This window comes from Bos indicus, chromosome 5, assembly GCF_029378745.1.
Source record: "Bos indicus isolate NIAB-ARS_2022 breed Sahiwal x Tharparkar chromosome 5, NIAB-ARS_B.indTharparkar_mat_pri_1.0, whole genome shotgun sequence".
Taxonomy (NCBI): Eukaryota; Metazoa; Chordata; class Mammalia; order Artiodactyla; family Bovidae; genus Bos; species Bos indicus.
The window spans coordinates 102,631,042-102,651,794 of NC_091764.1; the positions used below are offsets into that span (position 1 = coordinate 102,631,042).

Sequence of the window (20,753 nt, forward strand, 5' to 3'; positions counted from 1 at the left end):
AAGGATTGAATCAAGTGAGTCCAGAGGCTTGCATCTTCCCAGAAACAGAACACTAAATTCCTTAACTTGGTACCTGATCTTTGATGTTCAGACTGCCTCTCCCTTTGTTGCAAACTTGTATATAACCTGACTTCCCTTCCTGCCTGCTTGGAGCAGTTTTCTCAGAGCTACCGAGATATTGTCTCTAGGGCTTAGAGTCCTAAGCATTCGCACCAAATAAAATAACTCTATAAGGTTCTGACTATATTTTCTGGTCGGCAAATTCATCTTGCTAGGAAGGAGAGTGTGAATGTGGACCAAGTTTAGATGCTTTTTCTAAGTAAGAGTGACCTGGAGCATTTGTGATCCCAGGCAAAATCTCATTAGCCTTTGAAGAAGGTGAGAAAACAGGGCAGTGCCCTCATCGTGTATTTCCTTTGAGGAAAATGGTGTTTGCAGACCAATCATCTAAAAGCATTTGACGTGGAACTTGGTAATTATTAACAAAGCAAAAGAAAAAGTTACTTTAATCAGAATATTTCATTTTGAGCAATTTCCATATAACACCATCACAGGTCAGCCTCTACTGAAATACAGGCAATTAGAATATCTGACGGAGAAGGCGATGGCACCCTACTCCAGTACTCTTGCTTGGAAAATCTCATGGACGGAGGAGCCTGGTAGGCTGCAGTCCATGGGGTCAGGAAAAGTCGGACACGACTGAGTGACTTCCCTTTCACTTTTCACTTTCATGCATTGGAGAAGAAAACGGCAACCCAATCCAGTGTTCTTGCCTGGAGAATCCCAGGGACGGGGGAGCCTGCTAGGCTGCCGTCTATGGGGTCACACAGAGTCGGACACGACTGAAGTGACTTAGCAGCAGCAGCAGAATATCTGAGGCATCATCTTGTATTTAATACAACATCACAGGAAAGCCACTGTGGATGTTCCCAGGACACTGAGTTCAACATCATCGTACCCAGGGTCCCCTTTCTCCCCCTGGAGTAGGCAGGGGCTCTGTTCTCCTTCCTCAGGATCAGCTTCCTCTCTAGAGATGTTTAGAGAAGAGCCTGAAAGAGCAAAAAGAAGCATAATTAGAACTGAGACAAAGGAACTGGACAGTGTGTTGGAAGCCTGTTAAACAAGTGATGATGACAAAGCATCCCTGGGACCCAGGTGTGGGCAGGAGGCTCAGACTATTTCACACCAGTTACAGTGCGGATGGATCCAGGCTGTCCTCTCAGATCCGGTCCATGTGGTCTCTGGGCCTCAGTTCATATGGAAATTCTGCATCACAGGAGACCTGTGCTCACACAGGAGCTCTGGGAAGATCTGCTTCCAGGCTACACACTAGCAAGGAGATGCCCAGGGACAGTAAGAGCATAACAACAAATTTAAATGTTTTCCTCTCACAGCTGACAGATGTGAAATCACAGTGAGAGGGAGAGTGGACACAGGGAAAATCTGAGTTCCTCACTCATAAACCAACTCTGCTCTTAGTTATCTTGATGCATGTTCCCAAATGTCCACAAAGAGTATCACAGGAGCATCCACAGATGGCCCCTCCCAAGGACCACACAGGCCCTCAGATGGATAAATACTCTCTTCCAGAGAAAAAGTGTTTTCTCTTGACAACTGAAATATCTGGGGGAAATTAGACCTTAGCTGACCATCAGCTCCGAGTCAATGACCCACCAACATGGCTTAATGTTAAGGCCACCATATACCATAGACTTTGTACATGTCATTGCAACCTTATACACAGACCTCATCTTAAATTATCAGATGACTCACAAATTTCAATACTGCAATACATTTTTAAAATCTCTGTCTTTCACGTTCAGGGCAGCACAGAGATGTTATCAAAACACTTGTCTACTTTTGGATTTGGTAAATATGCTCAATTAATCTATAAGCTATCTATTTCTTTTGACTACTACACAATGCTTGTGGGATCTTAGTTCCTTGACCAGGGATTGAACCCAGGCCCTAGCAGTGAATGTGTAGAATCCTAACCACTGGATTACCAGAAAAGTCCCTAATCTATAAATTTTAATGTAGATATATCACAAATAAAATGAAAATTTATGTTGTATATGGGGACACAAATGCCAAAAGTAGAGTGATTCCTCACCCCCCCCCCCCAAGGAGTCTGACAGCATTAAAGATGGCATATGGTTGAGAAGTGAAGTGTTAGTTACTCAGCTGTGTCTGACTCTTTGCAACGCTATGAACTGTAGCCCACCAGGCTCCTCTGTCCATTGGATTATCCATGCAAGAATACTGGAGTGAGTAGACATTCCCTTCTTCAGGGGCTCTTCCTGATCCAGTGATCAAACCCAGGTCTCCTGCATTGCAGTTAGATTCTTTACCATCTGAGCCATTAGGGTGGCTCATCAAATGCATGAGATTACCCATATTTTGAAACTGCAGAGGCTGGGCATTGAGGAGCTCAAATTCACCTTTTCCAGGACAAAGACCGAAGATTACAGGGGATCAGTTAATCTCACTCACCTGTCTGAGACCTCATCCCATCTTCCTTCTCTGGGAGCACTTCCTCCTCACTCCCCTGAGAGTGAGGAGGAGCCCCAGTCACTGGTGCCTCTTCACCATCATCGTAATCCTCACCAAGGGCAACAGTCCTCTGATCTGGCACTTCTGAGGGCAGAGCAGGGGTCAGATGAAACCACAGTAAGGGGGTTGGTCTGAGAAATACCTAGGATACTTCTGACCCAGTTTCTGAGCTGCTAGAGGCACCAGTCACTCCTTGTTTTAAAGGATCTTTTTCTCTAAGACCATGTTTCATTTTGATGTGTCCATGAACCAAAACATGATTTTACATCTTAATATTTCCTGTTTGAAAATATATATTCCAAAGTAACTCTCCTACCATTGAGCATTACTAAAGTATTTTGACAAATTGTGCTTTACAGAAATTATTTTTAAAACCAGTGTGTGCCTGTTGTGATTCTGGACACAGAGAGCCCCACTCCAATGTGAGACATCACAGAACAGTCAGAAAAAGGGAAGAACAGACCCCATCTGGACACAAGGGATGCCTCTGGTCCATCAAATGAAGACTGCTCCCCTTGCATCTCGTCTCTATGAGGGAAACTCTCCTCCCCAAAGTCCAAATAAGGCAGGTCTACCTCTATTACCTGGAGCAGATGTGGAGTCATTGTTGTCCTCACCATCTGACAGGAGGCCTAAAGTGGAGACAAACATCACACAGCACACAGAATGACCCTCCCCACACTCACGGGACCTGTGTTAAGGCTGGGAAGGGGCAGACCAGGATCCTGCAGTGTAGATGGGGGCTGGGGGCTCACGGGGCTTTGAGAGGCCATCCTGCCACTTTGGAGAGCTACCTCTGTAAGCCTGGGGCACACCCATGGGGTCTGTGGACGCTGAGAAGATGTTCACAGCCAGTGGGAGGTGACAACCAGAGGTCCCAGGAAGGCAAGCAGAGACACCCACCTGGGCTGTCCAGAAGACCCTCCTTCTGAGTCATGAGGTAATCAGGCTCCTCATACACAGCTTCAGCAAGAGCATCTTCATAGCTGGATAAGGCTGAGAGATCCCCTAGCAGGTCAGAGATGCCGCCCCAGACACCCCGATCCAGCAGACCCACATTCATCTCCCCAATGCTCACACAGAGGCTGCCTGGACCTCAGCATCATCTCTTACCCCATGCACTGTGTTGGCACCTTCTCCCCTCATCTGTCCTGAATCCACAGCTCAGCCCTGACTCTTTCTGGTCTCACAGGAGAGGCCATGACATATGAGAGTTCACACCCCAGTCCTAAGAACCTCTGTATGTTCAGCCCTTAGAGCTCAGCACGGACCATGTGGAGCTCTACAGACTCAGAACAGAGACCTGGCCCAGGTTCCCCTCCTCACACCTGCCACATCTTCTGCCTGCACACACTCTTCCTGGTCCCCAGTTCCCCCTGCAGCCCCCCTCTGTGCTCTGCTCTCCATCTGAGCAGCTGAGTCACTAGTATGATGAGGACCAGGAAGAGAAGAGACCCCAGGATGAGGCAGAGGACCCCAGTCAGGGAGAAGATGCCAGGGAGAGGATTTGAGGTTGGTCTGGCCCCTAAGGAAAGCAAGGCAACAGAGTGTGAAGAAGGTCCTGGGCACAGAGAAACCCCCCGTACCAGCATTTCTGGGGGCTCTGGATGATGGTATCCTAGCCTCAGACACAATATACTAATAGTGACTGGGCTCCTCCAGGTCTCATCCTGAGACAAGTCAACTCCACTCTGGCCATTGTGGCCCCGAGGCAAAGCCAGGGATTGTCAGGGAGCTGCCGGGCCGAGACAGCCTGAGGACCCAGCTCATCCCTTCTCCTTGGGCATCAAACAGTCCTGAGACCCACACCTCAATGATGAGGAGCAACACTCAGGGGCAGGTAGGAGAATGGGAGAACTTTAGAATCTGCACCACCGGAACTAGACTCTTTTGGATCCTGGGCCTGAGAAACATGTGGCCCTGGGAACCAAGGCAGGGGCGTTCCCCAACACAATGCCCCAGCTCCTTCCCAACAGCCAGGACTCCTCAGGCTCTTTCATCTCCTGAGTTGTCAGAGAGCCAACAGAACAGGTTACCAGAATCTGAGTATTCTCCCCTGCCCATGGATGGACCACAGTACCTGCTGTAGTCGGGGGCAATGTTGTCCCTGCACCTAAAGAGAAAAATAGGAGATTGGGTAAACGGAATTGGCCAGATCACAGGGTAACCCATTTTTTCCTCCTGAGCCCTGAAATCACCACCTCAGTCTCCATGACATCAGTGCCCAGTCCTCCCAGCTTCACTGTGCTAGATCAGAGCCCCAGCACCCATACACTCTCTGAACACAAACTCCCCACCACCCCTAGTCCAGCCCGCTGTCCCTGTGCTGCCCAGATCACCCAGGGTGGGCCCTGAGCCCCTCACTCACCAGAGCACATCACACCAGCATCCTCCTCGTGCTTGCAGTCACTCTGCCCCCAGGGCTCCGCAGCACAGTCCCATAGGGAAGAGTCCCAGCCCCTGCACCACACCTCGTCCAGCCAGATGCTCCCATTTCCAGGGCCAAATGCTGCAGACCACATGGCTTCCAGGGCCTGGCCTCAGCCCAGCTGCTGACACACCACCTCGGCCTGTGCCAGGCTCCAGGAGTCATCGCACACAGTGCCCCAGGAGCCGCTGTGCCAGACCTCCACCCGCCCTGAGCACTTGCTGTCTCCCCCGCCCGAGCCGGAGCTTCTCTCTGTCTGAAAAGGCAGCAGCCCCTCCTGTGACTGCCCTGGTGGGCGGGAGCCCCTGGAAGCCACAGGGAGGGGGCTGACATACCTGTACAGGGGGCAGAAGTTGGACAGCTCTTGGGTCTTCTTCCTGCACACAACGGGGAAACAGTGGATCAGGGACAGCTGGGGGTGGTCCTGTCCCCACATAAGATTATCTAAGGTCTGACTCAGTGCAAATGACATGTGAAAACACAGGCTCATTATCTCCTGGTCTGAGACATTCAGTGCATATGATCATCAGCTGAAATAACTGTAACTGTTCATCATTTATTGGTCTCCACACCCCACAACAAATACAAACACACACACAGACACAGGCACATAGACATTTTGTAGACTCAACTTAAAATCATCACTTAGACTGGAAAGCATAAATCACTCTAACAACATCCTTCGGGGTTGAGACAGACAGAAACAGAAAGTAAGTCACCTGCACACGAGATATAGGCTTCCTCCTTTGGAGAGCAGGAACTGTATTTCCAAGGGTCAGAAGGACACTGCCAGAGACAGGTGTCAGTTTTCTGACACTGGATTCCATCTACCACCGGGGCCTAGAACCTTCTCTAAGAGCAACAAAAGTGTCGAGGGTTCCACTGTCCCCACAGCCAAGCTGTCTGCAGATCACGGACACGGTGATGTCATCTATGGGGTTATGGCAGACACTGCCCCAGGTCCCGTTGTAGAAAACTTCCAGCCACCCAGCACACTGCTGGTCCTCGCTCACCATCCGGAGGGCCAGGAACTCTAAGATTGAAAGAGAGGAGACAGGACACAGTGAGCACTCTGCTCAGGGCTCTGGGTCTTCCTCTCTCCCAGAAACTGTGACCATACATCACTGATCCAACTGCAGAGATGCCCACTAGTTGACAAGATTATTAAGAGGGTAACAGGCAGGAAGGCTAGGGGTCTCCAAATGGAGGAAATAGCCTGCAAGTGTCAAACATTTTTATCTCTCTTAAGCAGCAGGAGGAAGCAAACTAGTGATATTTTTTCCTTCTCTATACAAATTTAAAAGGAGCTTTCTCTTAAAATAATGTGTTGCCATAATGTCACCTGGTTTCGCCTGAAGTTAACTATTCTCAACCCTAGAGATAACAAATGCCTTTTTCTTATGGAAATGTTTGTCTTAAGCTTGCAGATGACACCACCCTTATGGCAGAAAGTGAAGAGGAACTCAAAAGCCTCTTGATGAAAGTGAAAGTGGAGAGTGAAAAAGTTGGCTTAAAGCTCAACATTCAGAAAACGAAGATCATGGCATCCGGTCCCATCACTTCATGGGAAATAGATGGGGAAACAGTGTCCGACTTTATTTTTCTGGGCTCCAAAATCACTGCAGATGGTGACTGCAGCCATGAAATTAAAAGATGCTTACTCCTTGGAAGGAAAGTTATGACCAACCTAGATAGCATATTCAAAAGCAGAGACATTACTTTGCCAACAAAGGTCCGTCTAGTCAAGGCTATGGTTTTTCCTGTGGTCATGTATGGATGTGAGAGTAGGACTGTGAAGAAGGCTGAGTGCTGAAGAATTGATGCTTTTGAACTGTGGTGTTGGAGAAGACTCTTGAGAGTTCCTTGGACTGCAAGAAGATCCAACCAGTCCATTCTGAAGGAGATCAGCCCTGGGATTACTTTGGAAGAAATGATGCTAAAGCTGAAACTCCAGTACTTCAGCCACCTCATGTGAAGAGTTGATTCATTGGAAAAGACTCTGATGCTGGGAGGGATTGGGGGCAAGAGGAGAAGGGGACGACAGGGGATGAGATGGCTGGATGGCATCACTGACTCGATGGACGTGAGTCTGAGTGAACTCCAGGAGTTGGTGATGGACTGGGAGGCCTGGCGTGCTGCGATTCATGGGGTCGCAAAGAGTTGGACACGACTGAGTGAATTGAACTGATGCTAATATACTATGCATTTACCCCAAGCTCCGTCTTCAAGTTGGTTCCGCCTCTTGGCTCAGAACCTACTTGACAAACCAGTTGTTATACTCAGATATTGTTCCCCTAATCTATGTAAATTAAAGTATTTGTATGGTGGTCTGCCCTTCTTCAAGATTCAAGTTAATCATTTTATGGCCCAGGATAAACCATTTGGTGCCAAGATTACCCCAAAATGCATCTCATGGGTGAGGGGCCTGGTGCCATTCTGAATTTTAAGACATTCCTTTCTTTCATTAACAGACTGCTAGTGACTATATAACATCCAGTTGAAGACTAGCAGGGGGGTACTCTTTCTGCCCTCTTCTGATGCCTATGTCAGATGCTTTCTCTATCTCCTTTATACTTTAATAAAACTTTATTACACAAAAGCTCTGAGCGATCAAGCCTCGTCTCTGGCCCCAGATTGAATTCTTCTCCTCCGGGGGCCAAGAATCCTGGCGTCTTTGCATGATTCAACAACAATCTTTCACTATCATTGCCTCACTTCTACCAGACTTTATCCATTTGTGTCTGTCTTTCTATTTCTACCACGATGATGTAGTGGATACAAACAGAGAAAGACCTATCAGGCCACCTGCGGGATGGAGAACTGACTCCTGCTTCCTGAAAAAAAAAACTCTAAAATGGTTTGTGGATGGAATGTGATGTGGGTATTTGGGGAGGGAAGCAAAATAACGGAGCCACAAATGTCCACATACCAACCCTTAGTACCTGTGAATATGTACCTGACGTGGCAAAAGGAACTTTACAGATGTAACAAACTTAAGGACCTTAGGATGTTTCAGATCAGATCAGATCAGATCAGATCAGATCAGTTGCTCAGTCGTGTCCGACTCTTTGCGACCCCATGAATCTCAGCACGCCAGGCCTCCCAGTCCATCACCAACTCCCGGAGTTCACTAGACTCATGTCCATCGAGTCAGTGATGCCATCCAGCCATCTCATCCTCTGTCGTCCCCTTCTCCTCTTGCCCCCAATCCCTCCCAGCATCAGAGTCTTTTCCAGTGAGTCAACTCTTCGCATGAGGTGGCCGAAGTACTGGAGTTTCAGCTTTAGCATCATTTCTTCCAAAGAAATCCCAGGGCTGATCTTCAGAATGGACTGGTTGGATCTCCTTGCAGTCCAAGGAACTCTCAACGGTCTTCTCCAATACCACAGTTCAAAAGCATCAATTCTTCAGCACTCAGCCTTCTTCACAGTCCTACTCTCACATCCATACATGACCACAGGAAAAACCATAGCCTTGACTAGATGAACCTTTGTTGGCAAAGTAATGTCTCTGCTTTTGAATATGCTATCTAGGTTGGTCATAACTTTCCTTCCAAGGAGTAAGCGTCTTTTAATTTCATGGCTGTAGTCACCATCTGCAGTGATTTTGGAGCCCAGAAAAATAAAGTCTGACACTGTTTCCACTGTTTCCCCGTCTATTTCCCATGAAGTGATGGGACCGGATGCCATGAACTTCGTTTTCTGAATGTTGACTTTAAGCCAACTATTTCACTCTCCACTTTCACTTTCATCAAGAGGCTTTTTAGTTCCTCTTCCCTGTCTGCCATAAGGGTGGTGTCATCTGCATATCTGAGGTTATTGATATTTCTCCCAGCAATCTTAATTCCAGCTTGTGTTTCTTCCAGTCCAGCGTTTCTCATGATGTACTCTGCATAGAAGTTAAATAAACAGGATGACAATATACAGCCTTGACGTACTCCTCTTCCTATTTGTAACTAGTCTGTTGTTCCATGTCCAGTTCTAACTGTTGCTTCCTGACCTGCATACAAATTTCTCAAGAGGCAGATCAGGTTGCCTGGTATTCCCATCTCTTTCAGAATTTTCCACAGTTTATTGTGATCCACACAGTCAAAGGCTTTGGCATAGTCAATAAAGCAGAAATAGATGTTTTTCTGGAACTCTCTTGCTTTTCCAATGATCCAGTGGATGTTGGCAATTTGATCTCTGGTTCCTCTGCCTTTTCTAAAACCAGCATGAACATCAGGAAATTCACTGTTCACATATTGCTGAAGCCTGGCTTGGAGAATTTTGAGCATTACTTTACTAGCATGTGAGATGAGTGCAATTGTGCGGTAGTTTGAGCATTCTTTGGCATTGCCTTTCTTTGGGATTGGAATGAAAACTGACCTTTTCCAGTCCTGTGGCCACTGCTGAGTTTTCCACATTTGCTGGCATACTGAGTGCAGCACTTTCACAGCATCATCTTTCAGGATTTGGAATAGCTCAACTGGAATTCTATCACCTCCACTAGCTTTGTTTGTAGTGATGCTTTCTAAGGCCCACTTGACTTCACATTCCAGGATGTCTGGCTCTAGGTCAGTGATCACATCATTGTATTATCTGGGTCATGAAGATCTTTTTTGTATGGTTCTTCTGTGTATTCTTGCCACCTCTTCATAATATCTTCTGCTTCTGTTAGGTCCATAACATTTTTGTCCTTTATCGAGCCCATTTTTGCATGAAATGTTCCTTCTGTATCTCTGATTTTCTTGAAGAGATCCCTAGTCTTTCCCATTCTGTTGGTTTCCTCTATTTCTTTGCATTAATCGCTGAAGAAGGCTTTTTTATCTCTTCTTGCTATTCTTTGGATCTCTGCATTCAGATGTTTATATCTTTCCTTTTCTCCTTTGCTTTTCACGTCTCTTCTTTTCACAGCTATTTGTAAGGCCTCCCCAGACAGCCGTTTTGCTTTTGCATTTCTTTTTCATGGGGATGGTCTTGATCCCTGTCTCCTGTACAATGTCATGAACCTCATTCCATAGTTCATCAGGCACTCTATCTATCAAATCTAGGCCCTTAAATCTATTTCTCACTTCCACTGTATAATCATAAGGGATTTGATTTAGGTCATACCTGAATGGTCTAGTGGTTTTCCCTACTTTCTTCAATTTAAGTCTGAATTTGGCAATAAGGAGTTCATGGTCTGGGCCACAGTCAGCTCCTGGTCTTGTTTTTGCTGACTGTATAAAGCTTCTCTATCTTTGGCTGCAAACAATATAATCAATCTGATTTTATTGTTGACCATCTGGTGATGTCCATGTATAGAGTCTTCTCTTGTGTTGTTGGAAGAGGGTGTTTGTTATGACCATTGCATTTTCTTGACAAAACTCTATTAGTCTTTGCCCTGCTTCATTCCGTATTCCAAGGCCAAATTTGCCTGTTACTCCAGGTGTTTCTTGACTTCCTACTTTTGCATTCCAGTCCCCTATAATGAAAAGGACATCTTTTTTGGGTGTTAGTTCTAAAAGGTCTTGTAGGTCTTCATAGAACCATTCAACTTCAGCTTCTTCAGCATTACTGGTTGGGGCATAGACTTGGATTACTGTGATACTGAATGGTTTGCCTTGGAAACGAACAGAAGTAATTCTGTCATTTTTGAGATTGCATCCAAGTACTGCATTTCAGACTTTTGTTGACCATGATGCCTACTCCATTTCTTCTGAGGGATTCCTGCCTGCAGTAGTAGGTATAATGGTCATCTGAGTTAAATTCACCCATTCCAGTCCATTTCAGTTCACTGATTCCTAGAATGTTGACATTAACTCTTGCCATCTCTTGTTTGACCACTGGCAATTTGCCTTGATTCATGGACCTGACGTTCCAGGTTCCTATGCAATATTGCTCTTTACAGCATCGGACCTTGCTTCTATCACCAGTCACATCCACAGCTGGGTATTCTTTTTGCTTTGGCTCCATCCCTTCATTCTTTCTGGTGTTATTTCTCCACTGATCTCCAGTAGCATATTGGGCACTTTTTGACCTGGGGAGTTTCTCTTTCAGTATCCTATCATTTTGCCTTTTCATAGACCCCAGTTTAAACATCTCCTTAGCCACACTATCTTTTGAAATGGACAACCTTCCCCAGTTCCAGTCAGAGGGAAATGTAAGTGAGGAAGAATGGTCAGAAGACGCGCTGTTGTTGAAGAAGAAAGACCCAAGCCAAGGAATGAGACCACACAGAAACCAGGAAAGGCTGGGAAAGGGGTCCTCCAGGGAGAACACAGCCCTGTGGACACTGGGATGTTGGCCCACGGAGACCCTCAACAGACTCCTAGCATACAGAACTGAACAGAGTAAGTCTGTGCTTTCATTACATCATCCACAGGATCTCCAGACTGTACTACCACAGGGAACTGAAGAGAGAGCCCTGCTTTCACGTGGAAACTGTCAGAAACGGCTCTGCCAGGAAACACTACTGAGAAAAAAGGACCACAATCTCAGCTGCTGCAAGAGTAAGTGAAAGCACCTCATCTTCTCGTCTGCTGGAAAGACAGGCCCCATGGGAGGAAGCCTCCTTCTCTAGTCCTTTCAGCATCTCTCCTTCAGGGCTCTGATCCTCGTCCTCCAGAGCCCCACCCCTCCCCCAAACTGTGGACAGTGTGGAGTGCTGACCTGAGCAGATGACCCCCGCGTCCTCCTTGTGTCTGCAGTTGTGCCACCCCCAGCCCCAGGAAGGACACCTCCACACGTGGGACTCCTTTCCTATGCAGTTCAGGTCGTCTAGTCAGATGGGCCCTGATCCCGCTCCAAAGTGAGCAGACCTCGTGGCATTGAGGGCTTGTCCACAGCCCAGCTGCCTGCACACCACGTGGGCATCATCCAGGTCCCAGCCATCATCACAGATGGTGCCCCAGGAGCCCTGGTCAAGGATCTCCACTCTCCCAGCACAGTGACCACCCCCGTCAACCAGGCGGAGCTGTCTGCTGTCTGAGGAGAGAGAAATGGGACAATGGCGTGGTGAAGGGTGGTGAAGGGGGCAAGGGGACAGTGTGTAAGAAGGGTCTTCTGTCCTGTGGGACCCTCACCTGAGCAGTAGGGGGCGCTCTCCTCTGAGGCTTCAGAGCCTGCTGATTCGGACACAGATTCATTGCACTGGGGAAGCACCTGGGTCTGGTTTCCTGCAGAAACACCAATGATCAGAGGGCTGGGAGGGTTAACGTAAAGAAAACTAAATTAAGGTTAAAAGATGACCTAGCAGTGGAGCCTGAAATGAAAGCTGTGGCATATCAGTAAAGCTATCATAACTTTAGTATCCACTTTCTCCATGGAGAATTCTGCTTCTGACAGTGCCATAATTTGGGTTTAAGCCAAGTGTTGCACTAAGAATGAGTTGAATAAGGTGTGTTACTCCTAAATCTATCCCTAAGTAGAAGAAGCAAAACAAAAGCCTTTCTGAAGAATTTCTACAATTTTTCATCTTCAGTGTCTATCATTTAAACAAATACTTATACAAAAGAGATTTCTTGGAAACTCAAGAGGCAAAAGGAAACATTGGAAAGAATATCCCAGGGTATCCAGCTATTAGTTACCAGACAGAGAATTTATTTGATTTTGTTAATTTATTATTTTTATTACTGGAAGATAATTGCTTTACAACGTTGTATTAGTTTGTGCTGTACAACAATGTGAGTCAGACAAAAGTATACATATATACCCTCCCTCTCAAGCCTCCCTCCCACCCCATCCACCATCCCACCCTTTTAGGTCATCACAGAGCATCTAGCTGAGCTCCCTGTGCTTTATAGCAGCTTCCTGTTACCATCTGTTTCACATGTGACAGTGTATACATGTCAGTGCTACTCTCTCAATTCATCCTGCCCTATCCTAACCACTGCAGTGTGTTCCCATCTGTTCTCTAGGTCTTCATCTCTATTTCTGCCCTGAAAATAGGTTCACCTGTACCCTTTTTCTAGATTCCATTGACAGAGAATTTAAACAGCCATGATTAAAATGCTCATAAAATTAACTCACAAGATATGTATCTTGGCAAGGAAATGATTACAAAAACAAAAATTCTAGAGATAAAAAACTTAATAGCTGGAATTAAGAACTAGAGAACGAGTGTATCTCAGTGTTAGATCAGCATAAGGTAGAAAGAGTACAATGGAATATCAGAGGACAAATATTCCTCTATTTAGAAATGCTGGTCACATGGTAAGTGTCCCAGTTATCATGCTGTAAAACAAATTCCCCCCAAAACTTAGCAACTAAAGCAAAACATATATACTTCAGTTTGCTTATGATTTCCTGGGTGTAATCTGAGAAAGACTCAACTTGGCAGTTCTGTCTTGGGGTTTTTCATGTGGTTGCACTTAGATGTCATCTGGGGCTGAAGTTTGCTGAGACTTGACTGAACTGTGGTTAATAACTGTGGAAATTCCCTGAAGTATTTTAGGGATAAAGGGACATCATGTCTGCAACCTAATTCAGAAAGAGTTTACATATTTAGGGACAAATGGAACAGGAGGGGGACAGACAGAAAAAGAGAAGAAGACAAACAGAGAGATAAAGATTAAAGCAAAATAGGACTTCCAATTCAAGATGGCAGAGTAGAAAGAGTGAATATGAAATAGAAAAAATGAAACATACTAGATAAAAGTAAAAGATCATGTTTCACTTTTTCTATTTCATATTCAGTGCTCCCATTTCATTTAGTTTATGTTCTCCAATTTCTCCATCTCTTTTTTTTTTTTTTTTTGATGTTCTTACTCAAGCCTTTATCAAGGGTAGTAGAAAAGCTTTTGTACACATATATAATTATGGATAATATGTATATTTAGAAAACATAAATTTTTGCCTAACTAAAAAGTTTATGACATTTTGATTCCACTTGTTTGACTTAGTATGAATAGAATGCTAGATTTCTAATTTAAAAATAGATATGCAACAAGTAACAGTGGTTTACTGTACAGCATAGGGAACTATAGTCAATGTCTTATAGTAACCTATGATGGAAAATAATTTCAAAAATAATAATGTGTATTTGTGTAACTGAATCACTTTGCTGTGCACCTGAAACATTGTAAGTCAACTACACTTCAATAAAAAATATATATTTAAAATATATGTATTTTTTAAAAAGATTAAAGCAAAATACTAACATTGGGAAATCCAGGTAAAGGTCATCTGGGAATTTTTATATTATTCTTACAACTTTTCTGTAAGTCTCAAAAAAATATTAAAAGGTGAAACAAGTCCAAAAAATTCATTCTTAGGACACTTTTACACACACAAAAATATGAATAGCATCAAAAACAAAATGCCTAAGAGAAAACCTAGTAGAAGATGGGCAAAACCTCTGAGAGAAATTCAAGACCTAACTGAATGGAGGGATATATGATGTCAATGAATTGGGAGACTCAAAATTGTTAATCATCCTCAAATTTATACATAGATTCAATCTAGTCACAATCAAAATACATTTAGGCTTTTTTTTGGGGGGGGGGGGGGGCGGTGAAAAGTGACAAGCTGATTCCAAAACTTATACAAAATCCAAAAGGCCTAGAAAGACCAACACAGTTGGCAAGAAACAGTGTTAGAGGAGTTAATAAAAAGTAACACTCATAAATTAAAATCATTCAGACAGTGTAAATATACAATAATTAAGAAATACAGTATTGGTGCCAGGATAGATAAATAATACAATGAAACAGAGTAGACTGTCATAAAGGACAGACACATATGCCCTTCTGTGTATGACAAAGTTACACTGCAATGGGGAAAATGAAAGGTTGTTGTTGAATCACGCGAATACACCAGGATTCTTGGCCCCCGGAGGAGAAGAATTCAATCCGGGGCCAGAGACAAGGCTTCATCGCTCAGAGCTTTTGTGTAATAAAGTTTTATTAAAGTATAAAGGAGATAGAGAAAGCTTCTGACATAGGCATCAGAAGGGGGCAGAAAGAGTACCCGCTTGCTAGTGTTAACAATGAGGTTATATAATCCAAAGAATGTCTGGAGGTTGTAAAGACCTCATCAGACCTACTCCCATAATTTACGTTTTAAGATAACACTGTCCTCAGGCAAGATACATCCTTGTAAAGACCAGGTCTACTCCCATAATTAACATTTTAAGATAACAGAAGGTTGAATACAAAGACTGTCCTTAGGCAGGATACATTATTGTTATATAATCCTAAGGAATGTGGAGAAAGAAAAAAAAGTTGGTCCTTTCTTCCTCCTTGAGATTTCCAGACCCCTCTCTCCTTGGGGACACCTAGACTCCTTATCAACCTGTCTAGGAAACGACTCTCTCAAAAAGAGCCTGTTCAGTAAAAGATTCTGAGTCAGTTGGATGTCCATGTGAATCCTGGAGAAGGAAATGGCAACCTGACCCTTATCTTACACAGATATCAATCCCAGAAGAAATGTACAATTATATGCAAGAGAAAGTAATTAAATTGCTATAATATTTCACCATGAAATATCTACCTTTTGAGACACAGATGCAAGAACAGACATTTGGACTCACTGGGAGGAGTTGTTGTTGTTCAGTCGCTCAGTCATGTCTGATTCTTTGCAACTTCACGGACTGCAGCACACCAGTCTTCCCTGTGGTTCACCATCTCCCAGAGCTTGCTCAAACTCATGTCCACTGAGTCAGGGATGCTATCCAACCATCTAAACCTCTGTCATCCCCTTCTCCTCCTGCTTTCAATCTTTCCCAGCATAAAGATCTTTTCTAATGAGCCAGCTCTTCGAATCAGGTGGCCAAAGTATAGGAGCTTTAGCTTTAGCATCCATCCTTCTAATGAATATTCAGGACTGATTTCCTTTAGGATTGATGGGTTTGATCTCCTTGCAGTCCAGGGGACTCTCAAGAGATTTCTCCAACACCAGAGCTCAAAAGCATCAATTCTTCAGCATTCAGCCTTCTTTATGGTCCAACTCTCACATCCATACATGACTACTGGAAAAACCATGGCTTTGACTATATGGACCTTCATTGACAAAGTAATGTCTCTACTTTTTAATATGCTGTCTAGGTTGGTCATAGCTTTTCCTTCAAGGAGCAAGTGTCTTTTAATTTCATGGCTGCAGTCATCATCTGCAGTGGTTTTGGAGCCCAAGAAAATAAAGTCTGCCGCTGGTTCCATTGTTTCCCCCATTTATTTGCCATGAAGTGATGGGACCAGATGACATAATCTTCATTTTTTTTCTAATTTTATTTTATTTTTAAACTTTACATAATTGTATTAGTTTTGCCAAATGTCTAAATGAATCCGCCACAGGTATACATGTGTTCTCCATCCTGAACCCTCCTCCCTCCTCCCTCCCCATACCATCCCTCTGGGTCGTCCCAGTGCACTAGCCCCAAGCATCCAGTATCGTGAGTTTTAAGCCAGCTTTTTCACGCTCCTCTGTCACCTTCATCAGGAGGCTCTTTAGTTCCTCTTCACATTCTGCCATAAATGTGGTGTCATCTGCATATCTCAGGTTATTGATATTTGTCCTGGAAATCTGATTCCAGCTTGTGCTTCACCCAGCCTGTCATTTCTCATGATGTACTCTGCATATAAGTTAAATAAGCAGGGTGACAATATATGGCCTTGGCTCACTCCTTTCCCAATTTGGAACCAGTCCATTGTTCCATATCCTGTGGTCACTGCTGAGTTTTCCATATTTTCTGGCATATTGAGTGAAGCGTTTTCACAGCATTGTTTTAGGATTTGAAATAGCTCAGCTAGAATTCCATCTAGCTCTGTTGGTAGTGATGCTTTCTAAAGCCCATTTGACTTTGTACTCCAAGATGTCTGGCTCAAGGTGAGTGATTATCTGAGTTATTAAGATTATCTGGGTCATTAAGATTTTTTGTGTAGCTCTTCTGTGTATTCTTGCCACCTCTTCTTAATATCCTCTGGTGTGTTAGGTCCATACTGTTTCTGTCCTATATTGTGCCCATCTTTGCATTAAATGTTCCCTTGGTATCTCTAATTTTCTAGAAGAGATCTCTAGTCTTTTCCATTCTGTTGTTTTCCTCAATTTCTTTGCATTCTTCACTTAGGATGGCTTTCTTATCTCTCCTGGATATACCTTGGACCTCTGCATTCAGATGGGTATATCTTTCCTTTTCTCCTTTGCTTTTCATTTCTATTCTTTTCTCAGCTATTTGTAAGGCCTCCTCAGACAGCCATTTTGCCTTTTTGCATTTCTTTTTCTTGGGGATGGTTTTGATCACCACCTCCTGTACAACGTCATGAACCTCTATCCATAGTCCTTCAGGCACTCTATCAGATCTAATCTCTTGAATCTATTTGTTGACGGGGGGGGGGGGGGGATGATTTGAGAGAATACCATTGAAACATATACATTACCATATGCAAAATAGATAGACAAGAGTTTGATGTATAATGCAGGGCTCCCAAATCTGGTGATCTGTGACAATCTGGAGGGATGGAGTAGGGAGGAAGATGGGAGGAGAGGACAGGATGGAGGGGACAAATGGATGCCTATGTCGATCCATACTGACGTATGGTGAAAAAAATCACAATAATATAAAGTAGTTATTAAAATGAGAAATTACCTTTTAAAGCCAGTTTTTCCTCACCCTCTGTTCTTGGGGATATTTCACACCAGGAGCATCCTAAGTACCAGTAGCCTTTCCCTCTCTCTTACCTGAGCAAATCACAGAGGCTGTGTTGCCACAGGAACAGTCAGGACCACTCAGAGCAGTCACAGGGCAACTCCACAGGAAGGACTCAGCTCCTGAGCAGTGAAATCGGGCTGTTGATATCCGATCATCTTCTTCCACCAAGTGTGGTCCTCCGGGGGTGGAGATGGCCACTCCACAGCCAAGCTGATGACAGACAACATTGGTATTGGCCAGACTCCAGTGGGAGGCACAGAGCACTCTCCATCGTCCAGAATGTTCATCTCCACCTGCCCCTCACACTGAGAGGAGCCGTTTGTCATGATCCAGACTTCTGAGTATGCTGGATACGAGATAACAGAATTTCAGAAATATCTAATGATTTCTGACCTGAATAGAGTGTGCAGGGAGGTTAGTCCTGACCTACATCTCACCTGAACAGACAAGCTGAACAGCTCCACTGTGGTGACAAGTGCCCCCTGGACAGGGCACTCTGGGGCAGGACCAGAGCTTAGGCTCCTCCCCCTCACACCTGAACTCTTCAGCCCAGATGCGGCCATCTGACTCTCAGAAGAGCTCATGTCCCAAGACTGACACAGCTTTGCCACACCCCAGCTCTGCACAGATGACTTGGGCAGTGGGGAGTGTGAAGTTTCTATCAGACACTGGGATCCAGTCTTCTCCAGAATAAACTTCTACTCACCCTGAGCAGGGTCCATCCTCTCCAACCAGATGCACAAATCCTGAGAGAAACAAATAAAAAAACCCACTGCATGTTCATGATCCTGGCTTGGCAACTGGAAACATGTCACAGGCAATGGTGTGAAAGCTTTTATTTTCCAGGACTGAGGCATGAAGAGAAAATATAACAGTGTCAGAATTGCATTTTCACGGGCGAGTGTCAGAAGAGAAATCCAGAAGGATTTGCAGAGTTAGTTTAGAATGGTTGAATTCCAAAAACCTATATTTGATGTTGGTTAGGATGAGAATTCCTCATTTAAGGGTCTGGAAACTATAGGGCCCAAGGAAACTGCACTGCAATGGGCATCAGACTTGGGTGCAGAACTGAACTAACCCAGAGTGAAATAGGTCCTTGGGATTCAAGAGTTTATAGAACTAAGATCCAGACAAGGTTAGAAGGCCATCCTGACATTTCTGGGGCTAGAAGTCCTGCCGGATTTACTCAAGTCACCGATACAAGGGAAATCAATCGAGAGATCTGAGTGCAGGTCAGTCTATAAACAGACTTATGGCTCATGGAAGGAAAGCTAGATATTATAACAAGTCTACTTCTTATGATTCCCATATGTTTCTCATAATCTCTGATGGTGAGAAATTCCAAGAATTTCTTAACCAACTTGAACTGTGAAAAGAAATTGTCCACAGATGAGTTTGAATATGAAGAAAGGTCAGAGTCATAGGAGAAAGGGTTGGTCCTAGCCATCTTTCAAGAAAGCCTAGGATTTACCAATGAACCCAGGAGAGAATGAGTTCTCAGTGGGACTATAAAAGATGAATAACTGTGTTGATTAGTTCATATTACTGGTTTTCTTCCAACACATGAGAATCTTAGCAAATGCTATGGAGTGAAGGTAATTTAATGTTTTCAAATTCTATCTATATGGTAAATGGTGCTTCCCAGGTGGCACTAGTGGTAAAGAAGCCCCCTGCGAATGCACAGGTTCAATCCTTGGGAGGAGGGCATAGCAACCCACTCCAGTATTCTCTCCTGGAGAATCCCATGGATGAGGGAGCCTGATGGGCTACAGTTCATAGAGTCACAAAGAGTCAGACATGACTGAAGAGACCTAGCATGCACCCATATGCTAACTGCAAACGACTTTCCTATTTCTTGAGAAATAGTCATCATGCTGTAAAAAAAAAAAAAAAAAAAAAAGGAGAGGGAGAAGAAGAGAAGACAGAGCAAACAGCCATATATAATTTACAGATTTCTACATTACAAAAGCCTCAATGTGGATGAAAGAAAGATTTGGGGAAAATATTTGTCCAGCAAGTTTTTAACACATTTTACCCCTGTGCTCCTTCCATCTGCGACCTAACCCTATTTCCCTTTCCCATTTCTGCCACTGCAGACAAGAGAAAACAATCCTAAGAGCTACAAATGGATGGAAAAGAGACTCTGAAAGGGAAGAACTTCTGTAGGAGTGGAGTGTGGGTGGGATGAGGGGTAGGTTAAACTGGGAGTGGATGGAGTATGAAACTGAAAGAGGGAGACTAAGGGAAAGACTCACGACATGATTTGACCTTCAGGGACCACATTTTGGATAGAGGAAAGGTAACCTAATGAAAAAAATAAAACTTCTCATTATAAAGAACAATTTTTAAATACATTTGCCTGATTTCTGACTGTGCTTATAATTATTTATGTACAGGGTGGTATTCTTTCTGGTAAAGGACTCTGATTTCATAAGTATAAGAACATTGAATGTTCAGAAAGAATATTTCAACAGAATAAAAATCTACTATAGAGAACAGGAGAGAACAGAAAAGACACTATAGAAATTAATGAATCGAAGGACCAGCTTGACCACTTATTCAAGAGGGAATGGTAAGAGCCAGGATGATCTGTTAGCCTTTTGTTACTTACCCACTTTCAACTCCCCATTCCAGGTTAGGACATCTGGTATGGTCTGGCTGGGAGTTTGGTCATAGGATACACATTCTAATTAAAACATTTTTACTTAACAGGTTGTTAGTTTCTATATCAATCACATGAGATTACAAATTTAAAAAGAACAAGAAAGAAATATTTCTTGTATGCTGTTTCATATACCAAGATACATGCTAAACACTCAAATATATGCTGAATAATCAATAAAGTCTTGTACACATCAGGATAGATACTTCTGAGACATATTATTATTTCTTTTTTATTTTCTACTTGATTTTAAATTTTATATAAAAGGATATGTGTGTGAAAATTGTAAGAAAATTTGTGCAATAGGAGGCTGGTGCGAGTGGATAAAGGTATTAAATATAATAAAAATACATCCTTGTCTGGTCTCTTGCTGTACAGACCTGCTGTATCCTTAGGCACACGTAGCATCCTCTGCACCACACCTGGACCCGCAGTGATGCTCAGAGAACCCCATATGGCCTTTGACATCTCCCATTGCCCTTCTTTTTCCTCTTAGCTACTATA

The 20,753-nt window shown here is 44.0% G+C and overlaps 1 protein-coding gene across 1 annotated transcript in view; it reads right to left on the reverse strand.

Moving 5' to 3' along the window:
* Positions 1-473: 473 nt before the first annotated feature.
* LOC139182962 (antigen WC1.1-like) overlaps positions 474-20,753 on the reverse strand; it is a gene marked incomplete in the record, with an annotated part of 771,738 nt that continues 751,458 nt past the window's right edge. Inside the window, 5 exon segments of the mRNA XM_070788644.1 lie at positions 474-1,049; positions 2,494-2,637; positions 3,138-3,185; positions 3,457-3,549; positions 4,634-4,666. Of these exon segments, the coding sequence (XP_070644745.1) occupies positions 904-1,049; positions 2,494-2,637; positions 3,138-3,185; positions 3,457-3,549; positions 4,634-4,666 (464 nt within the window).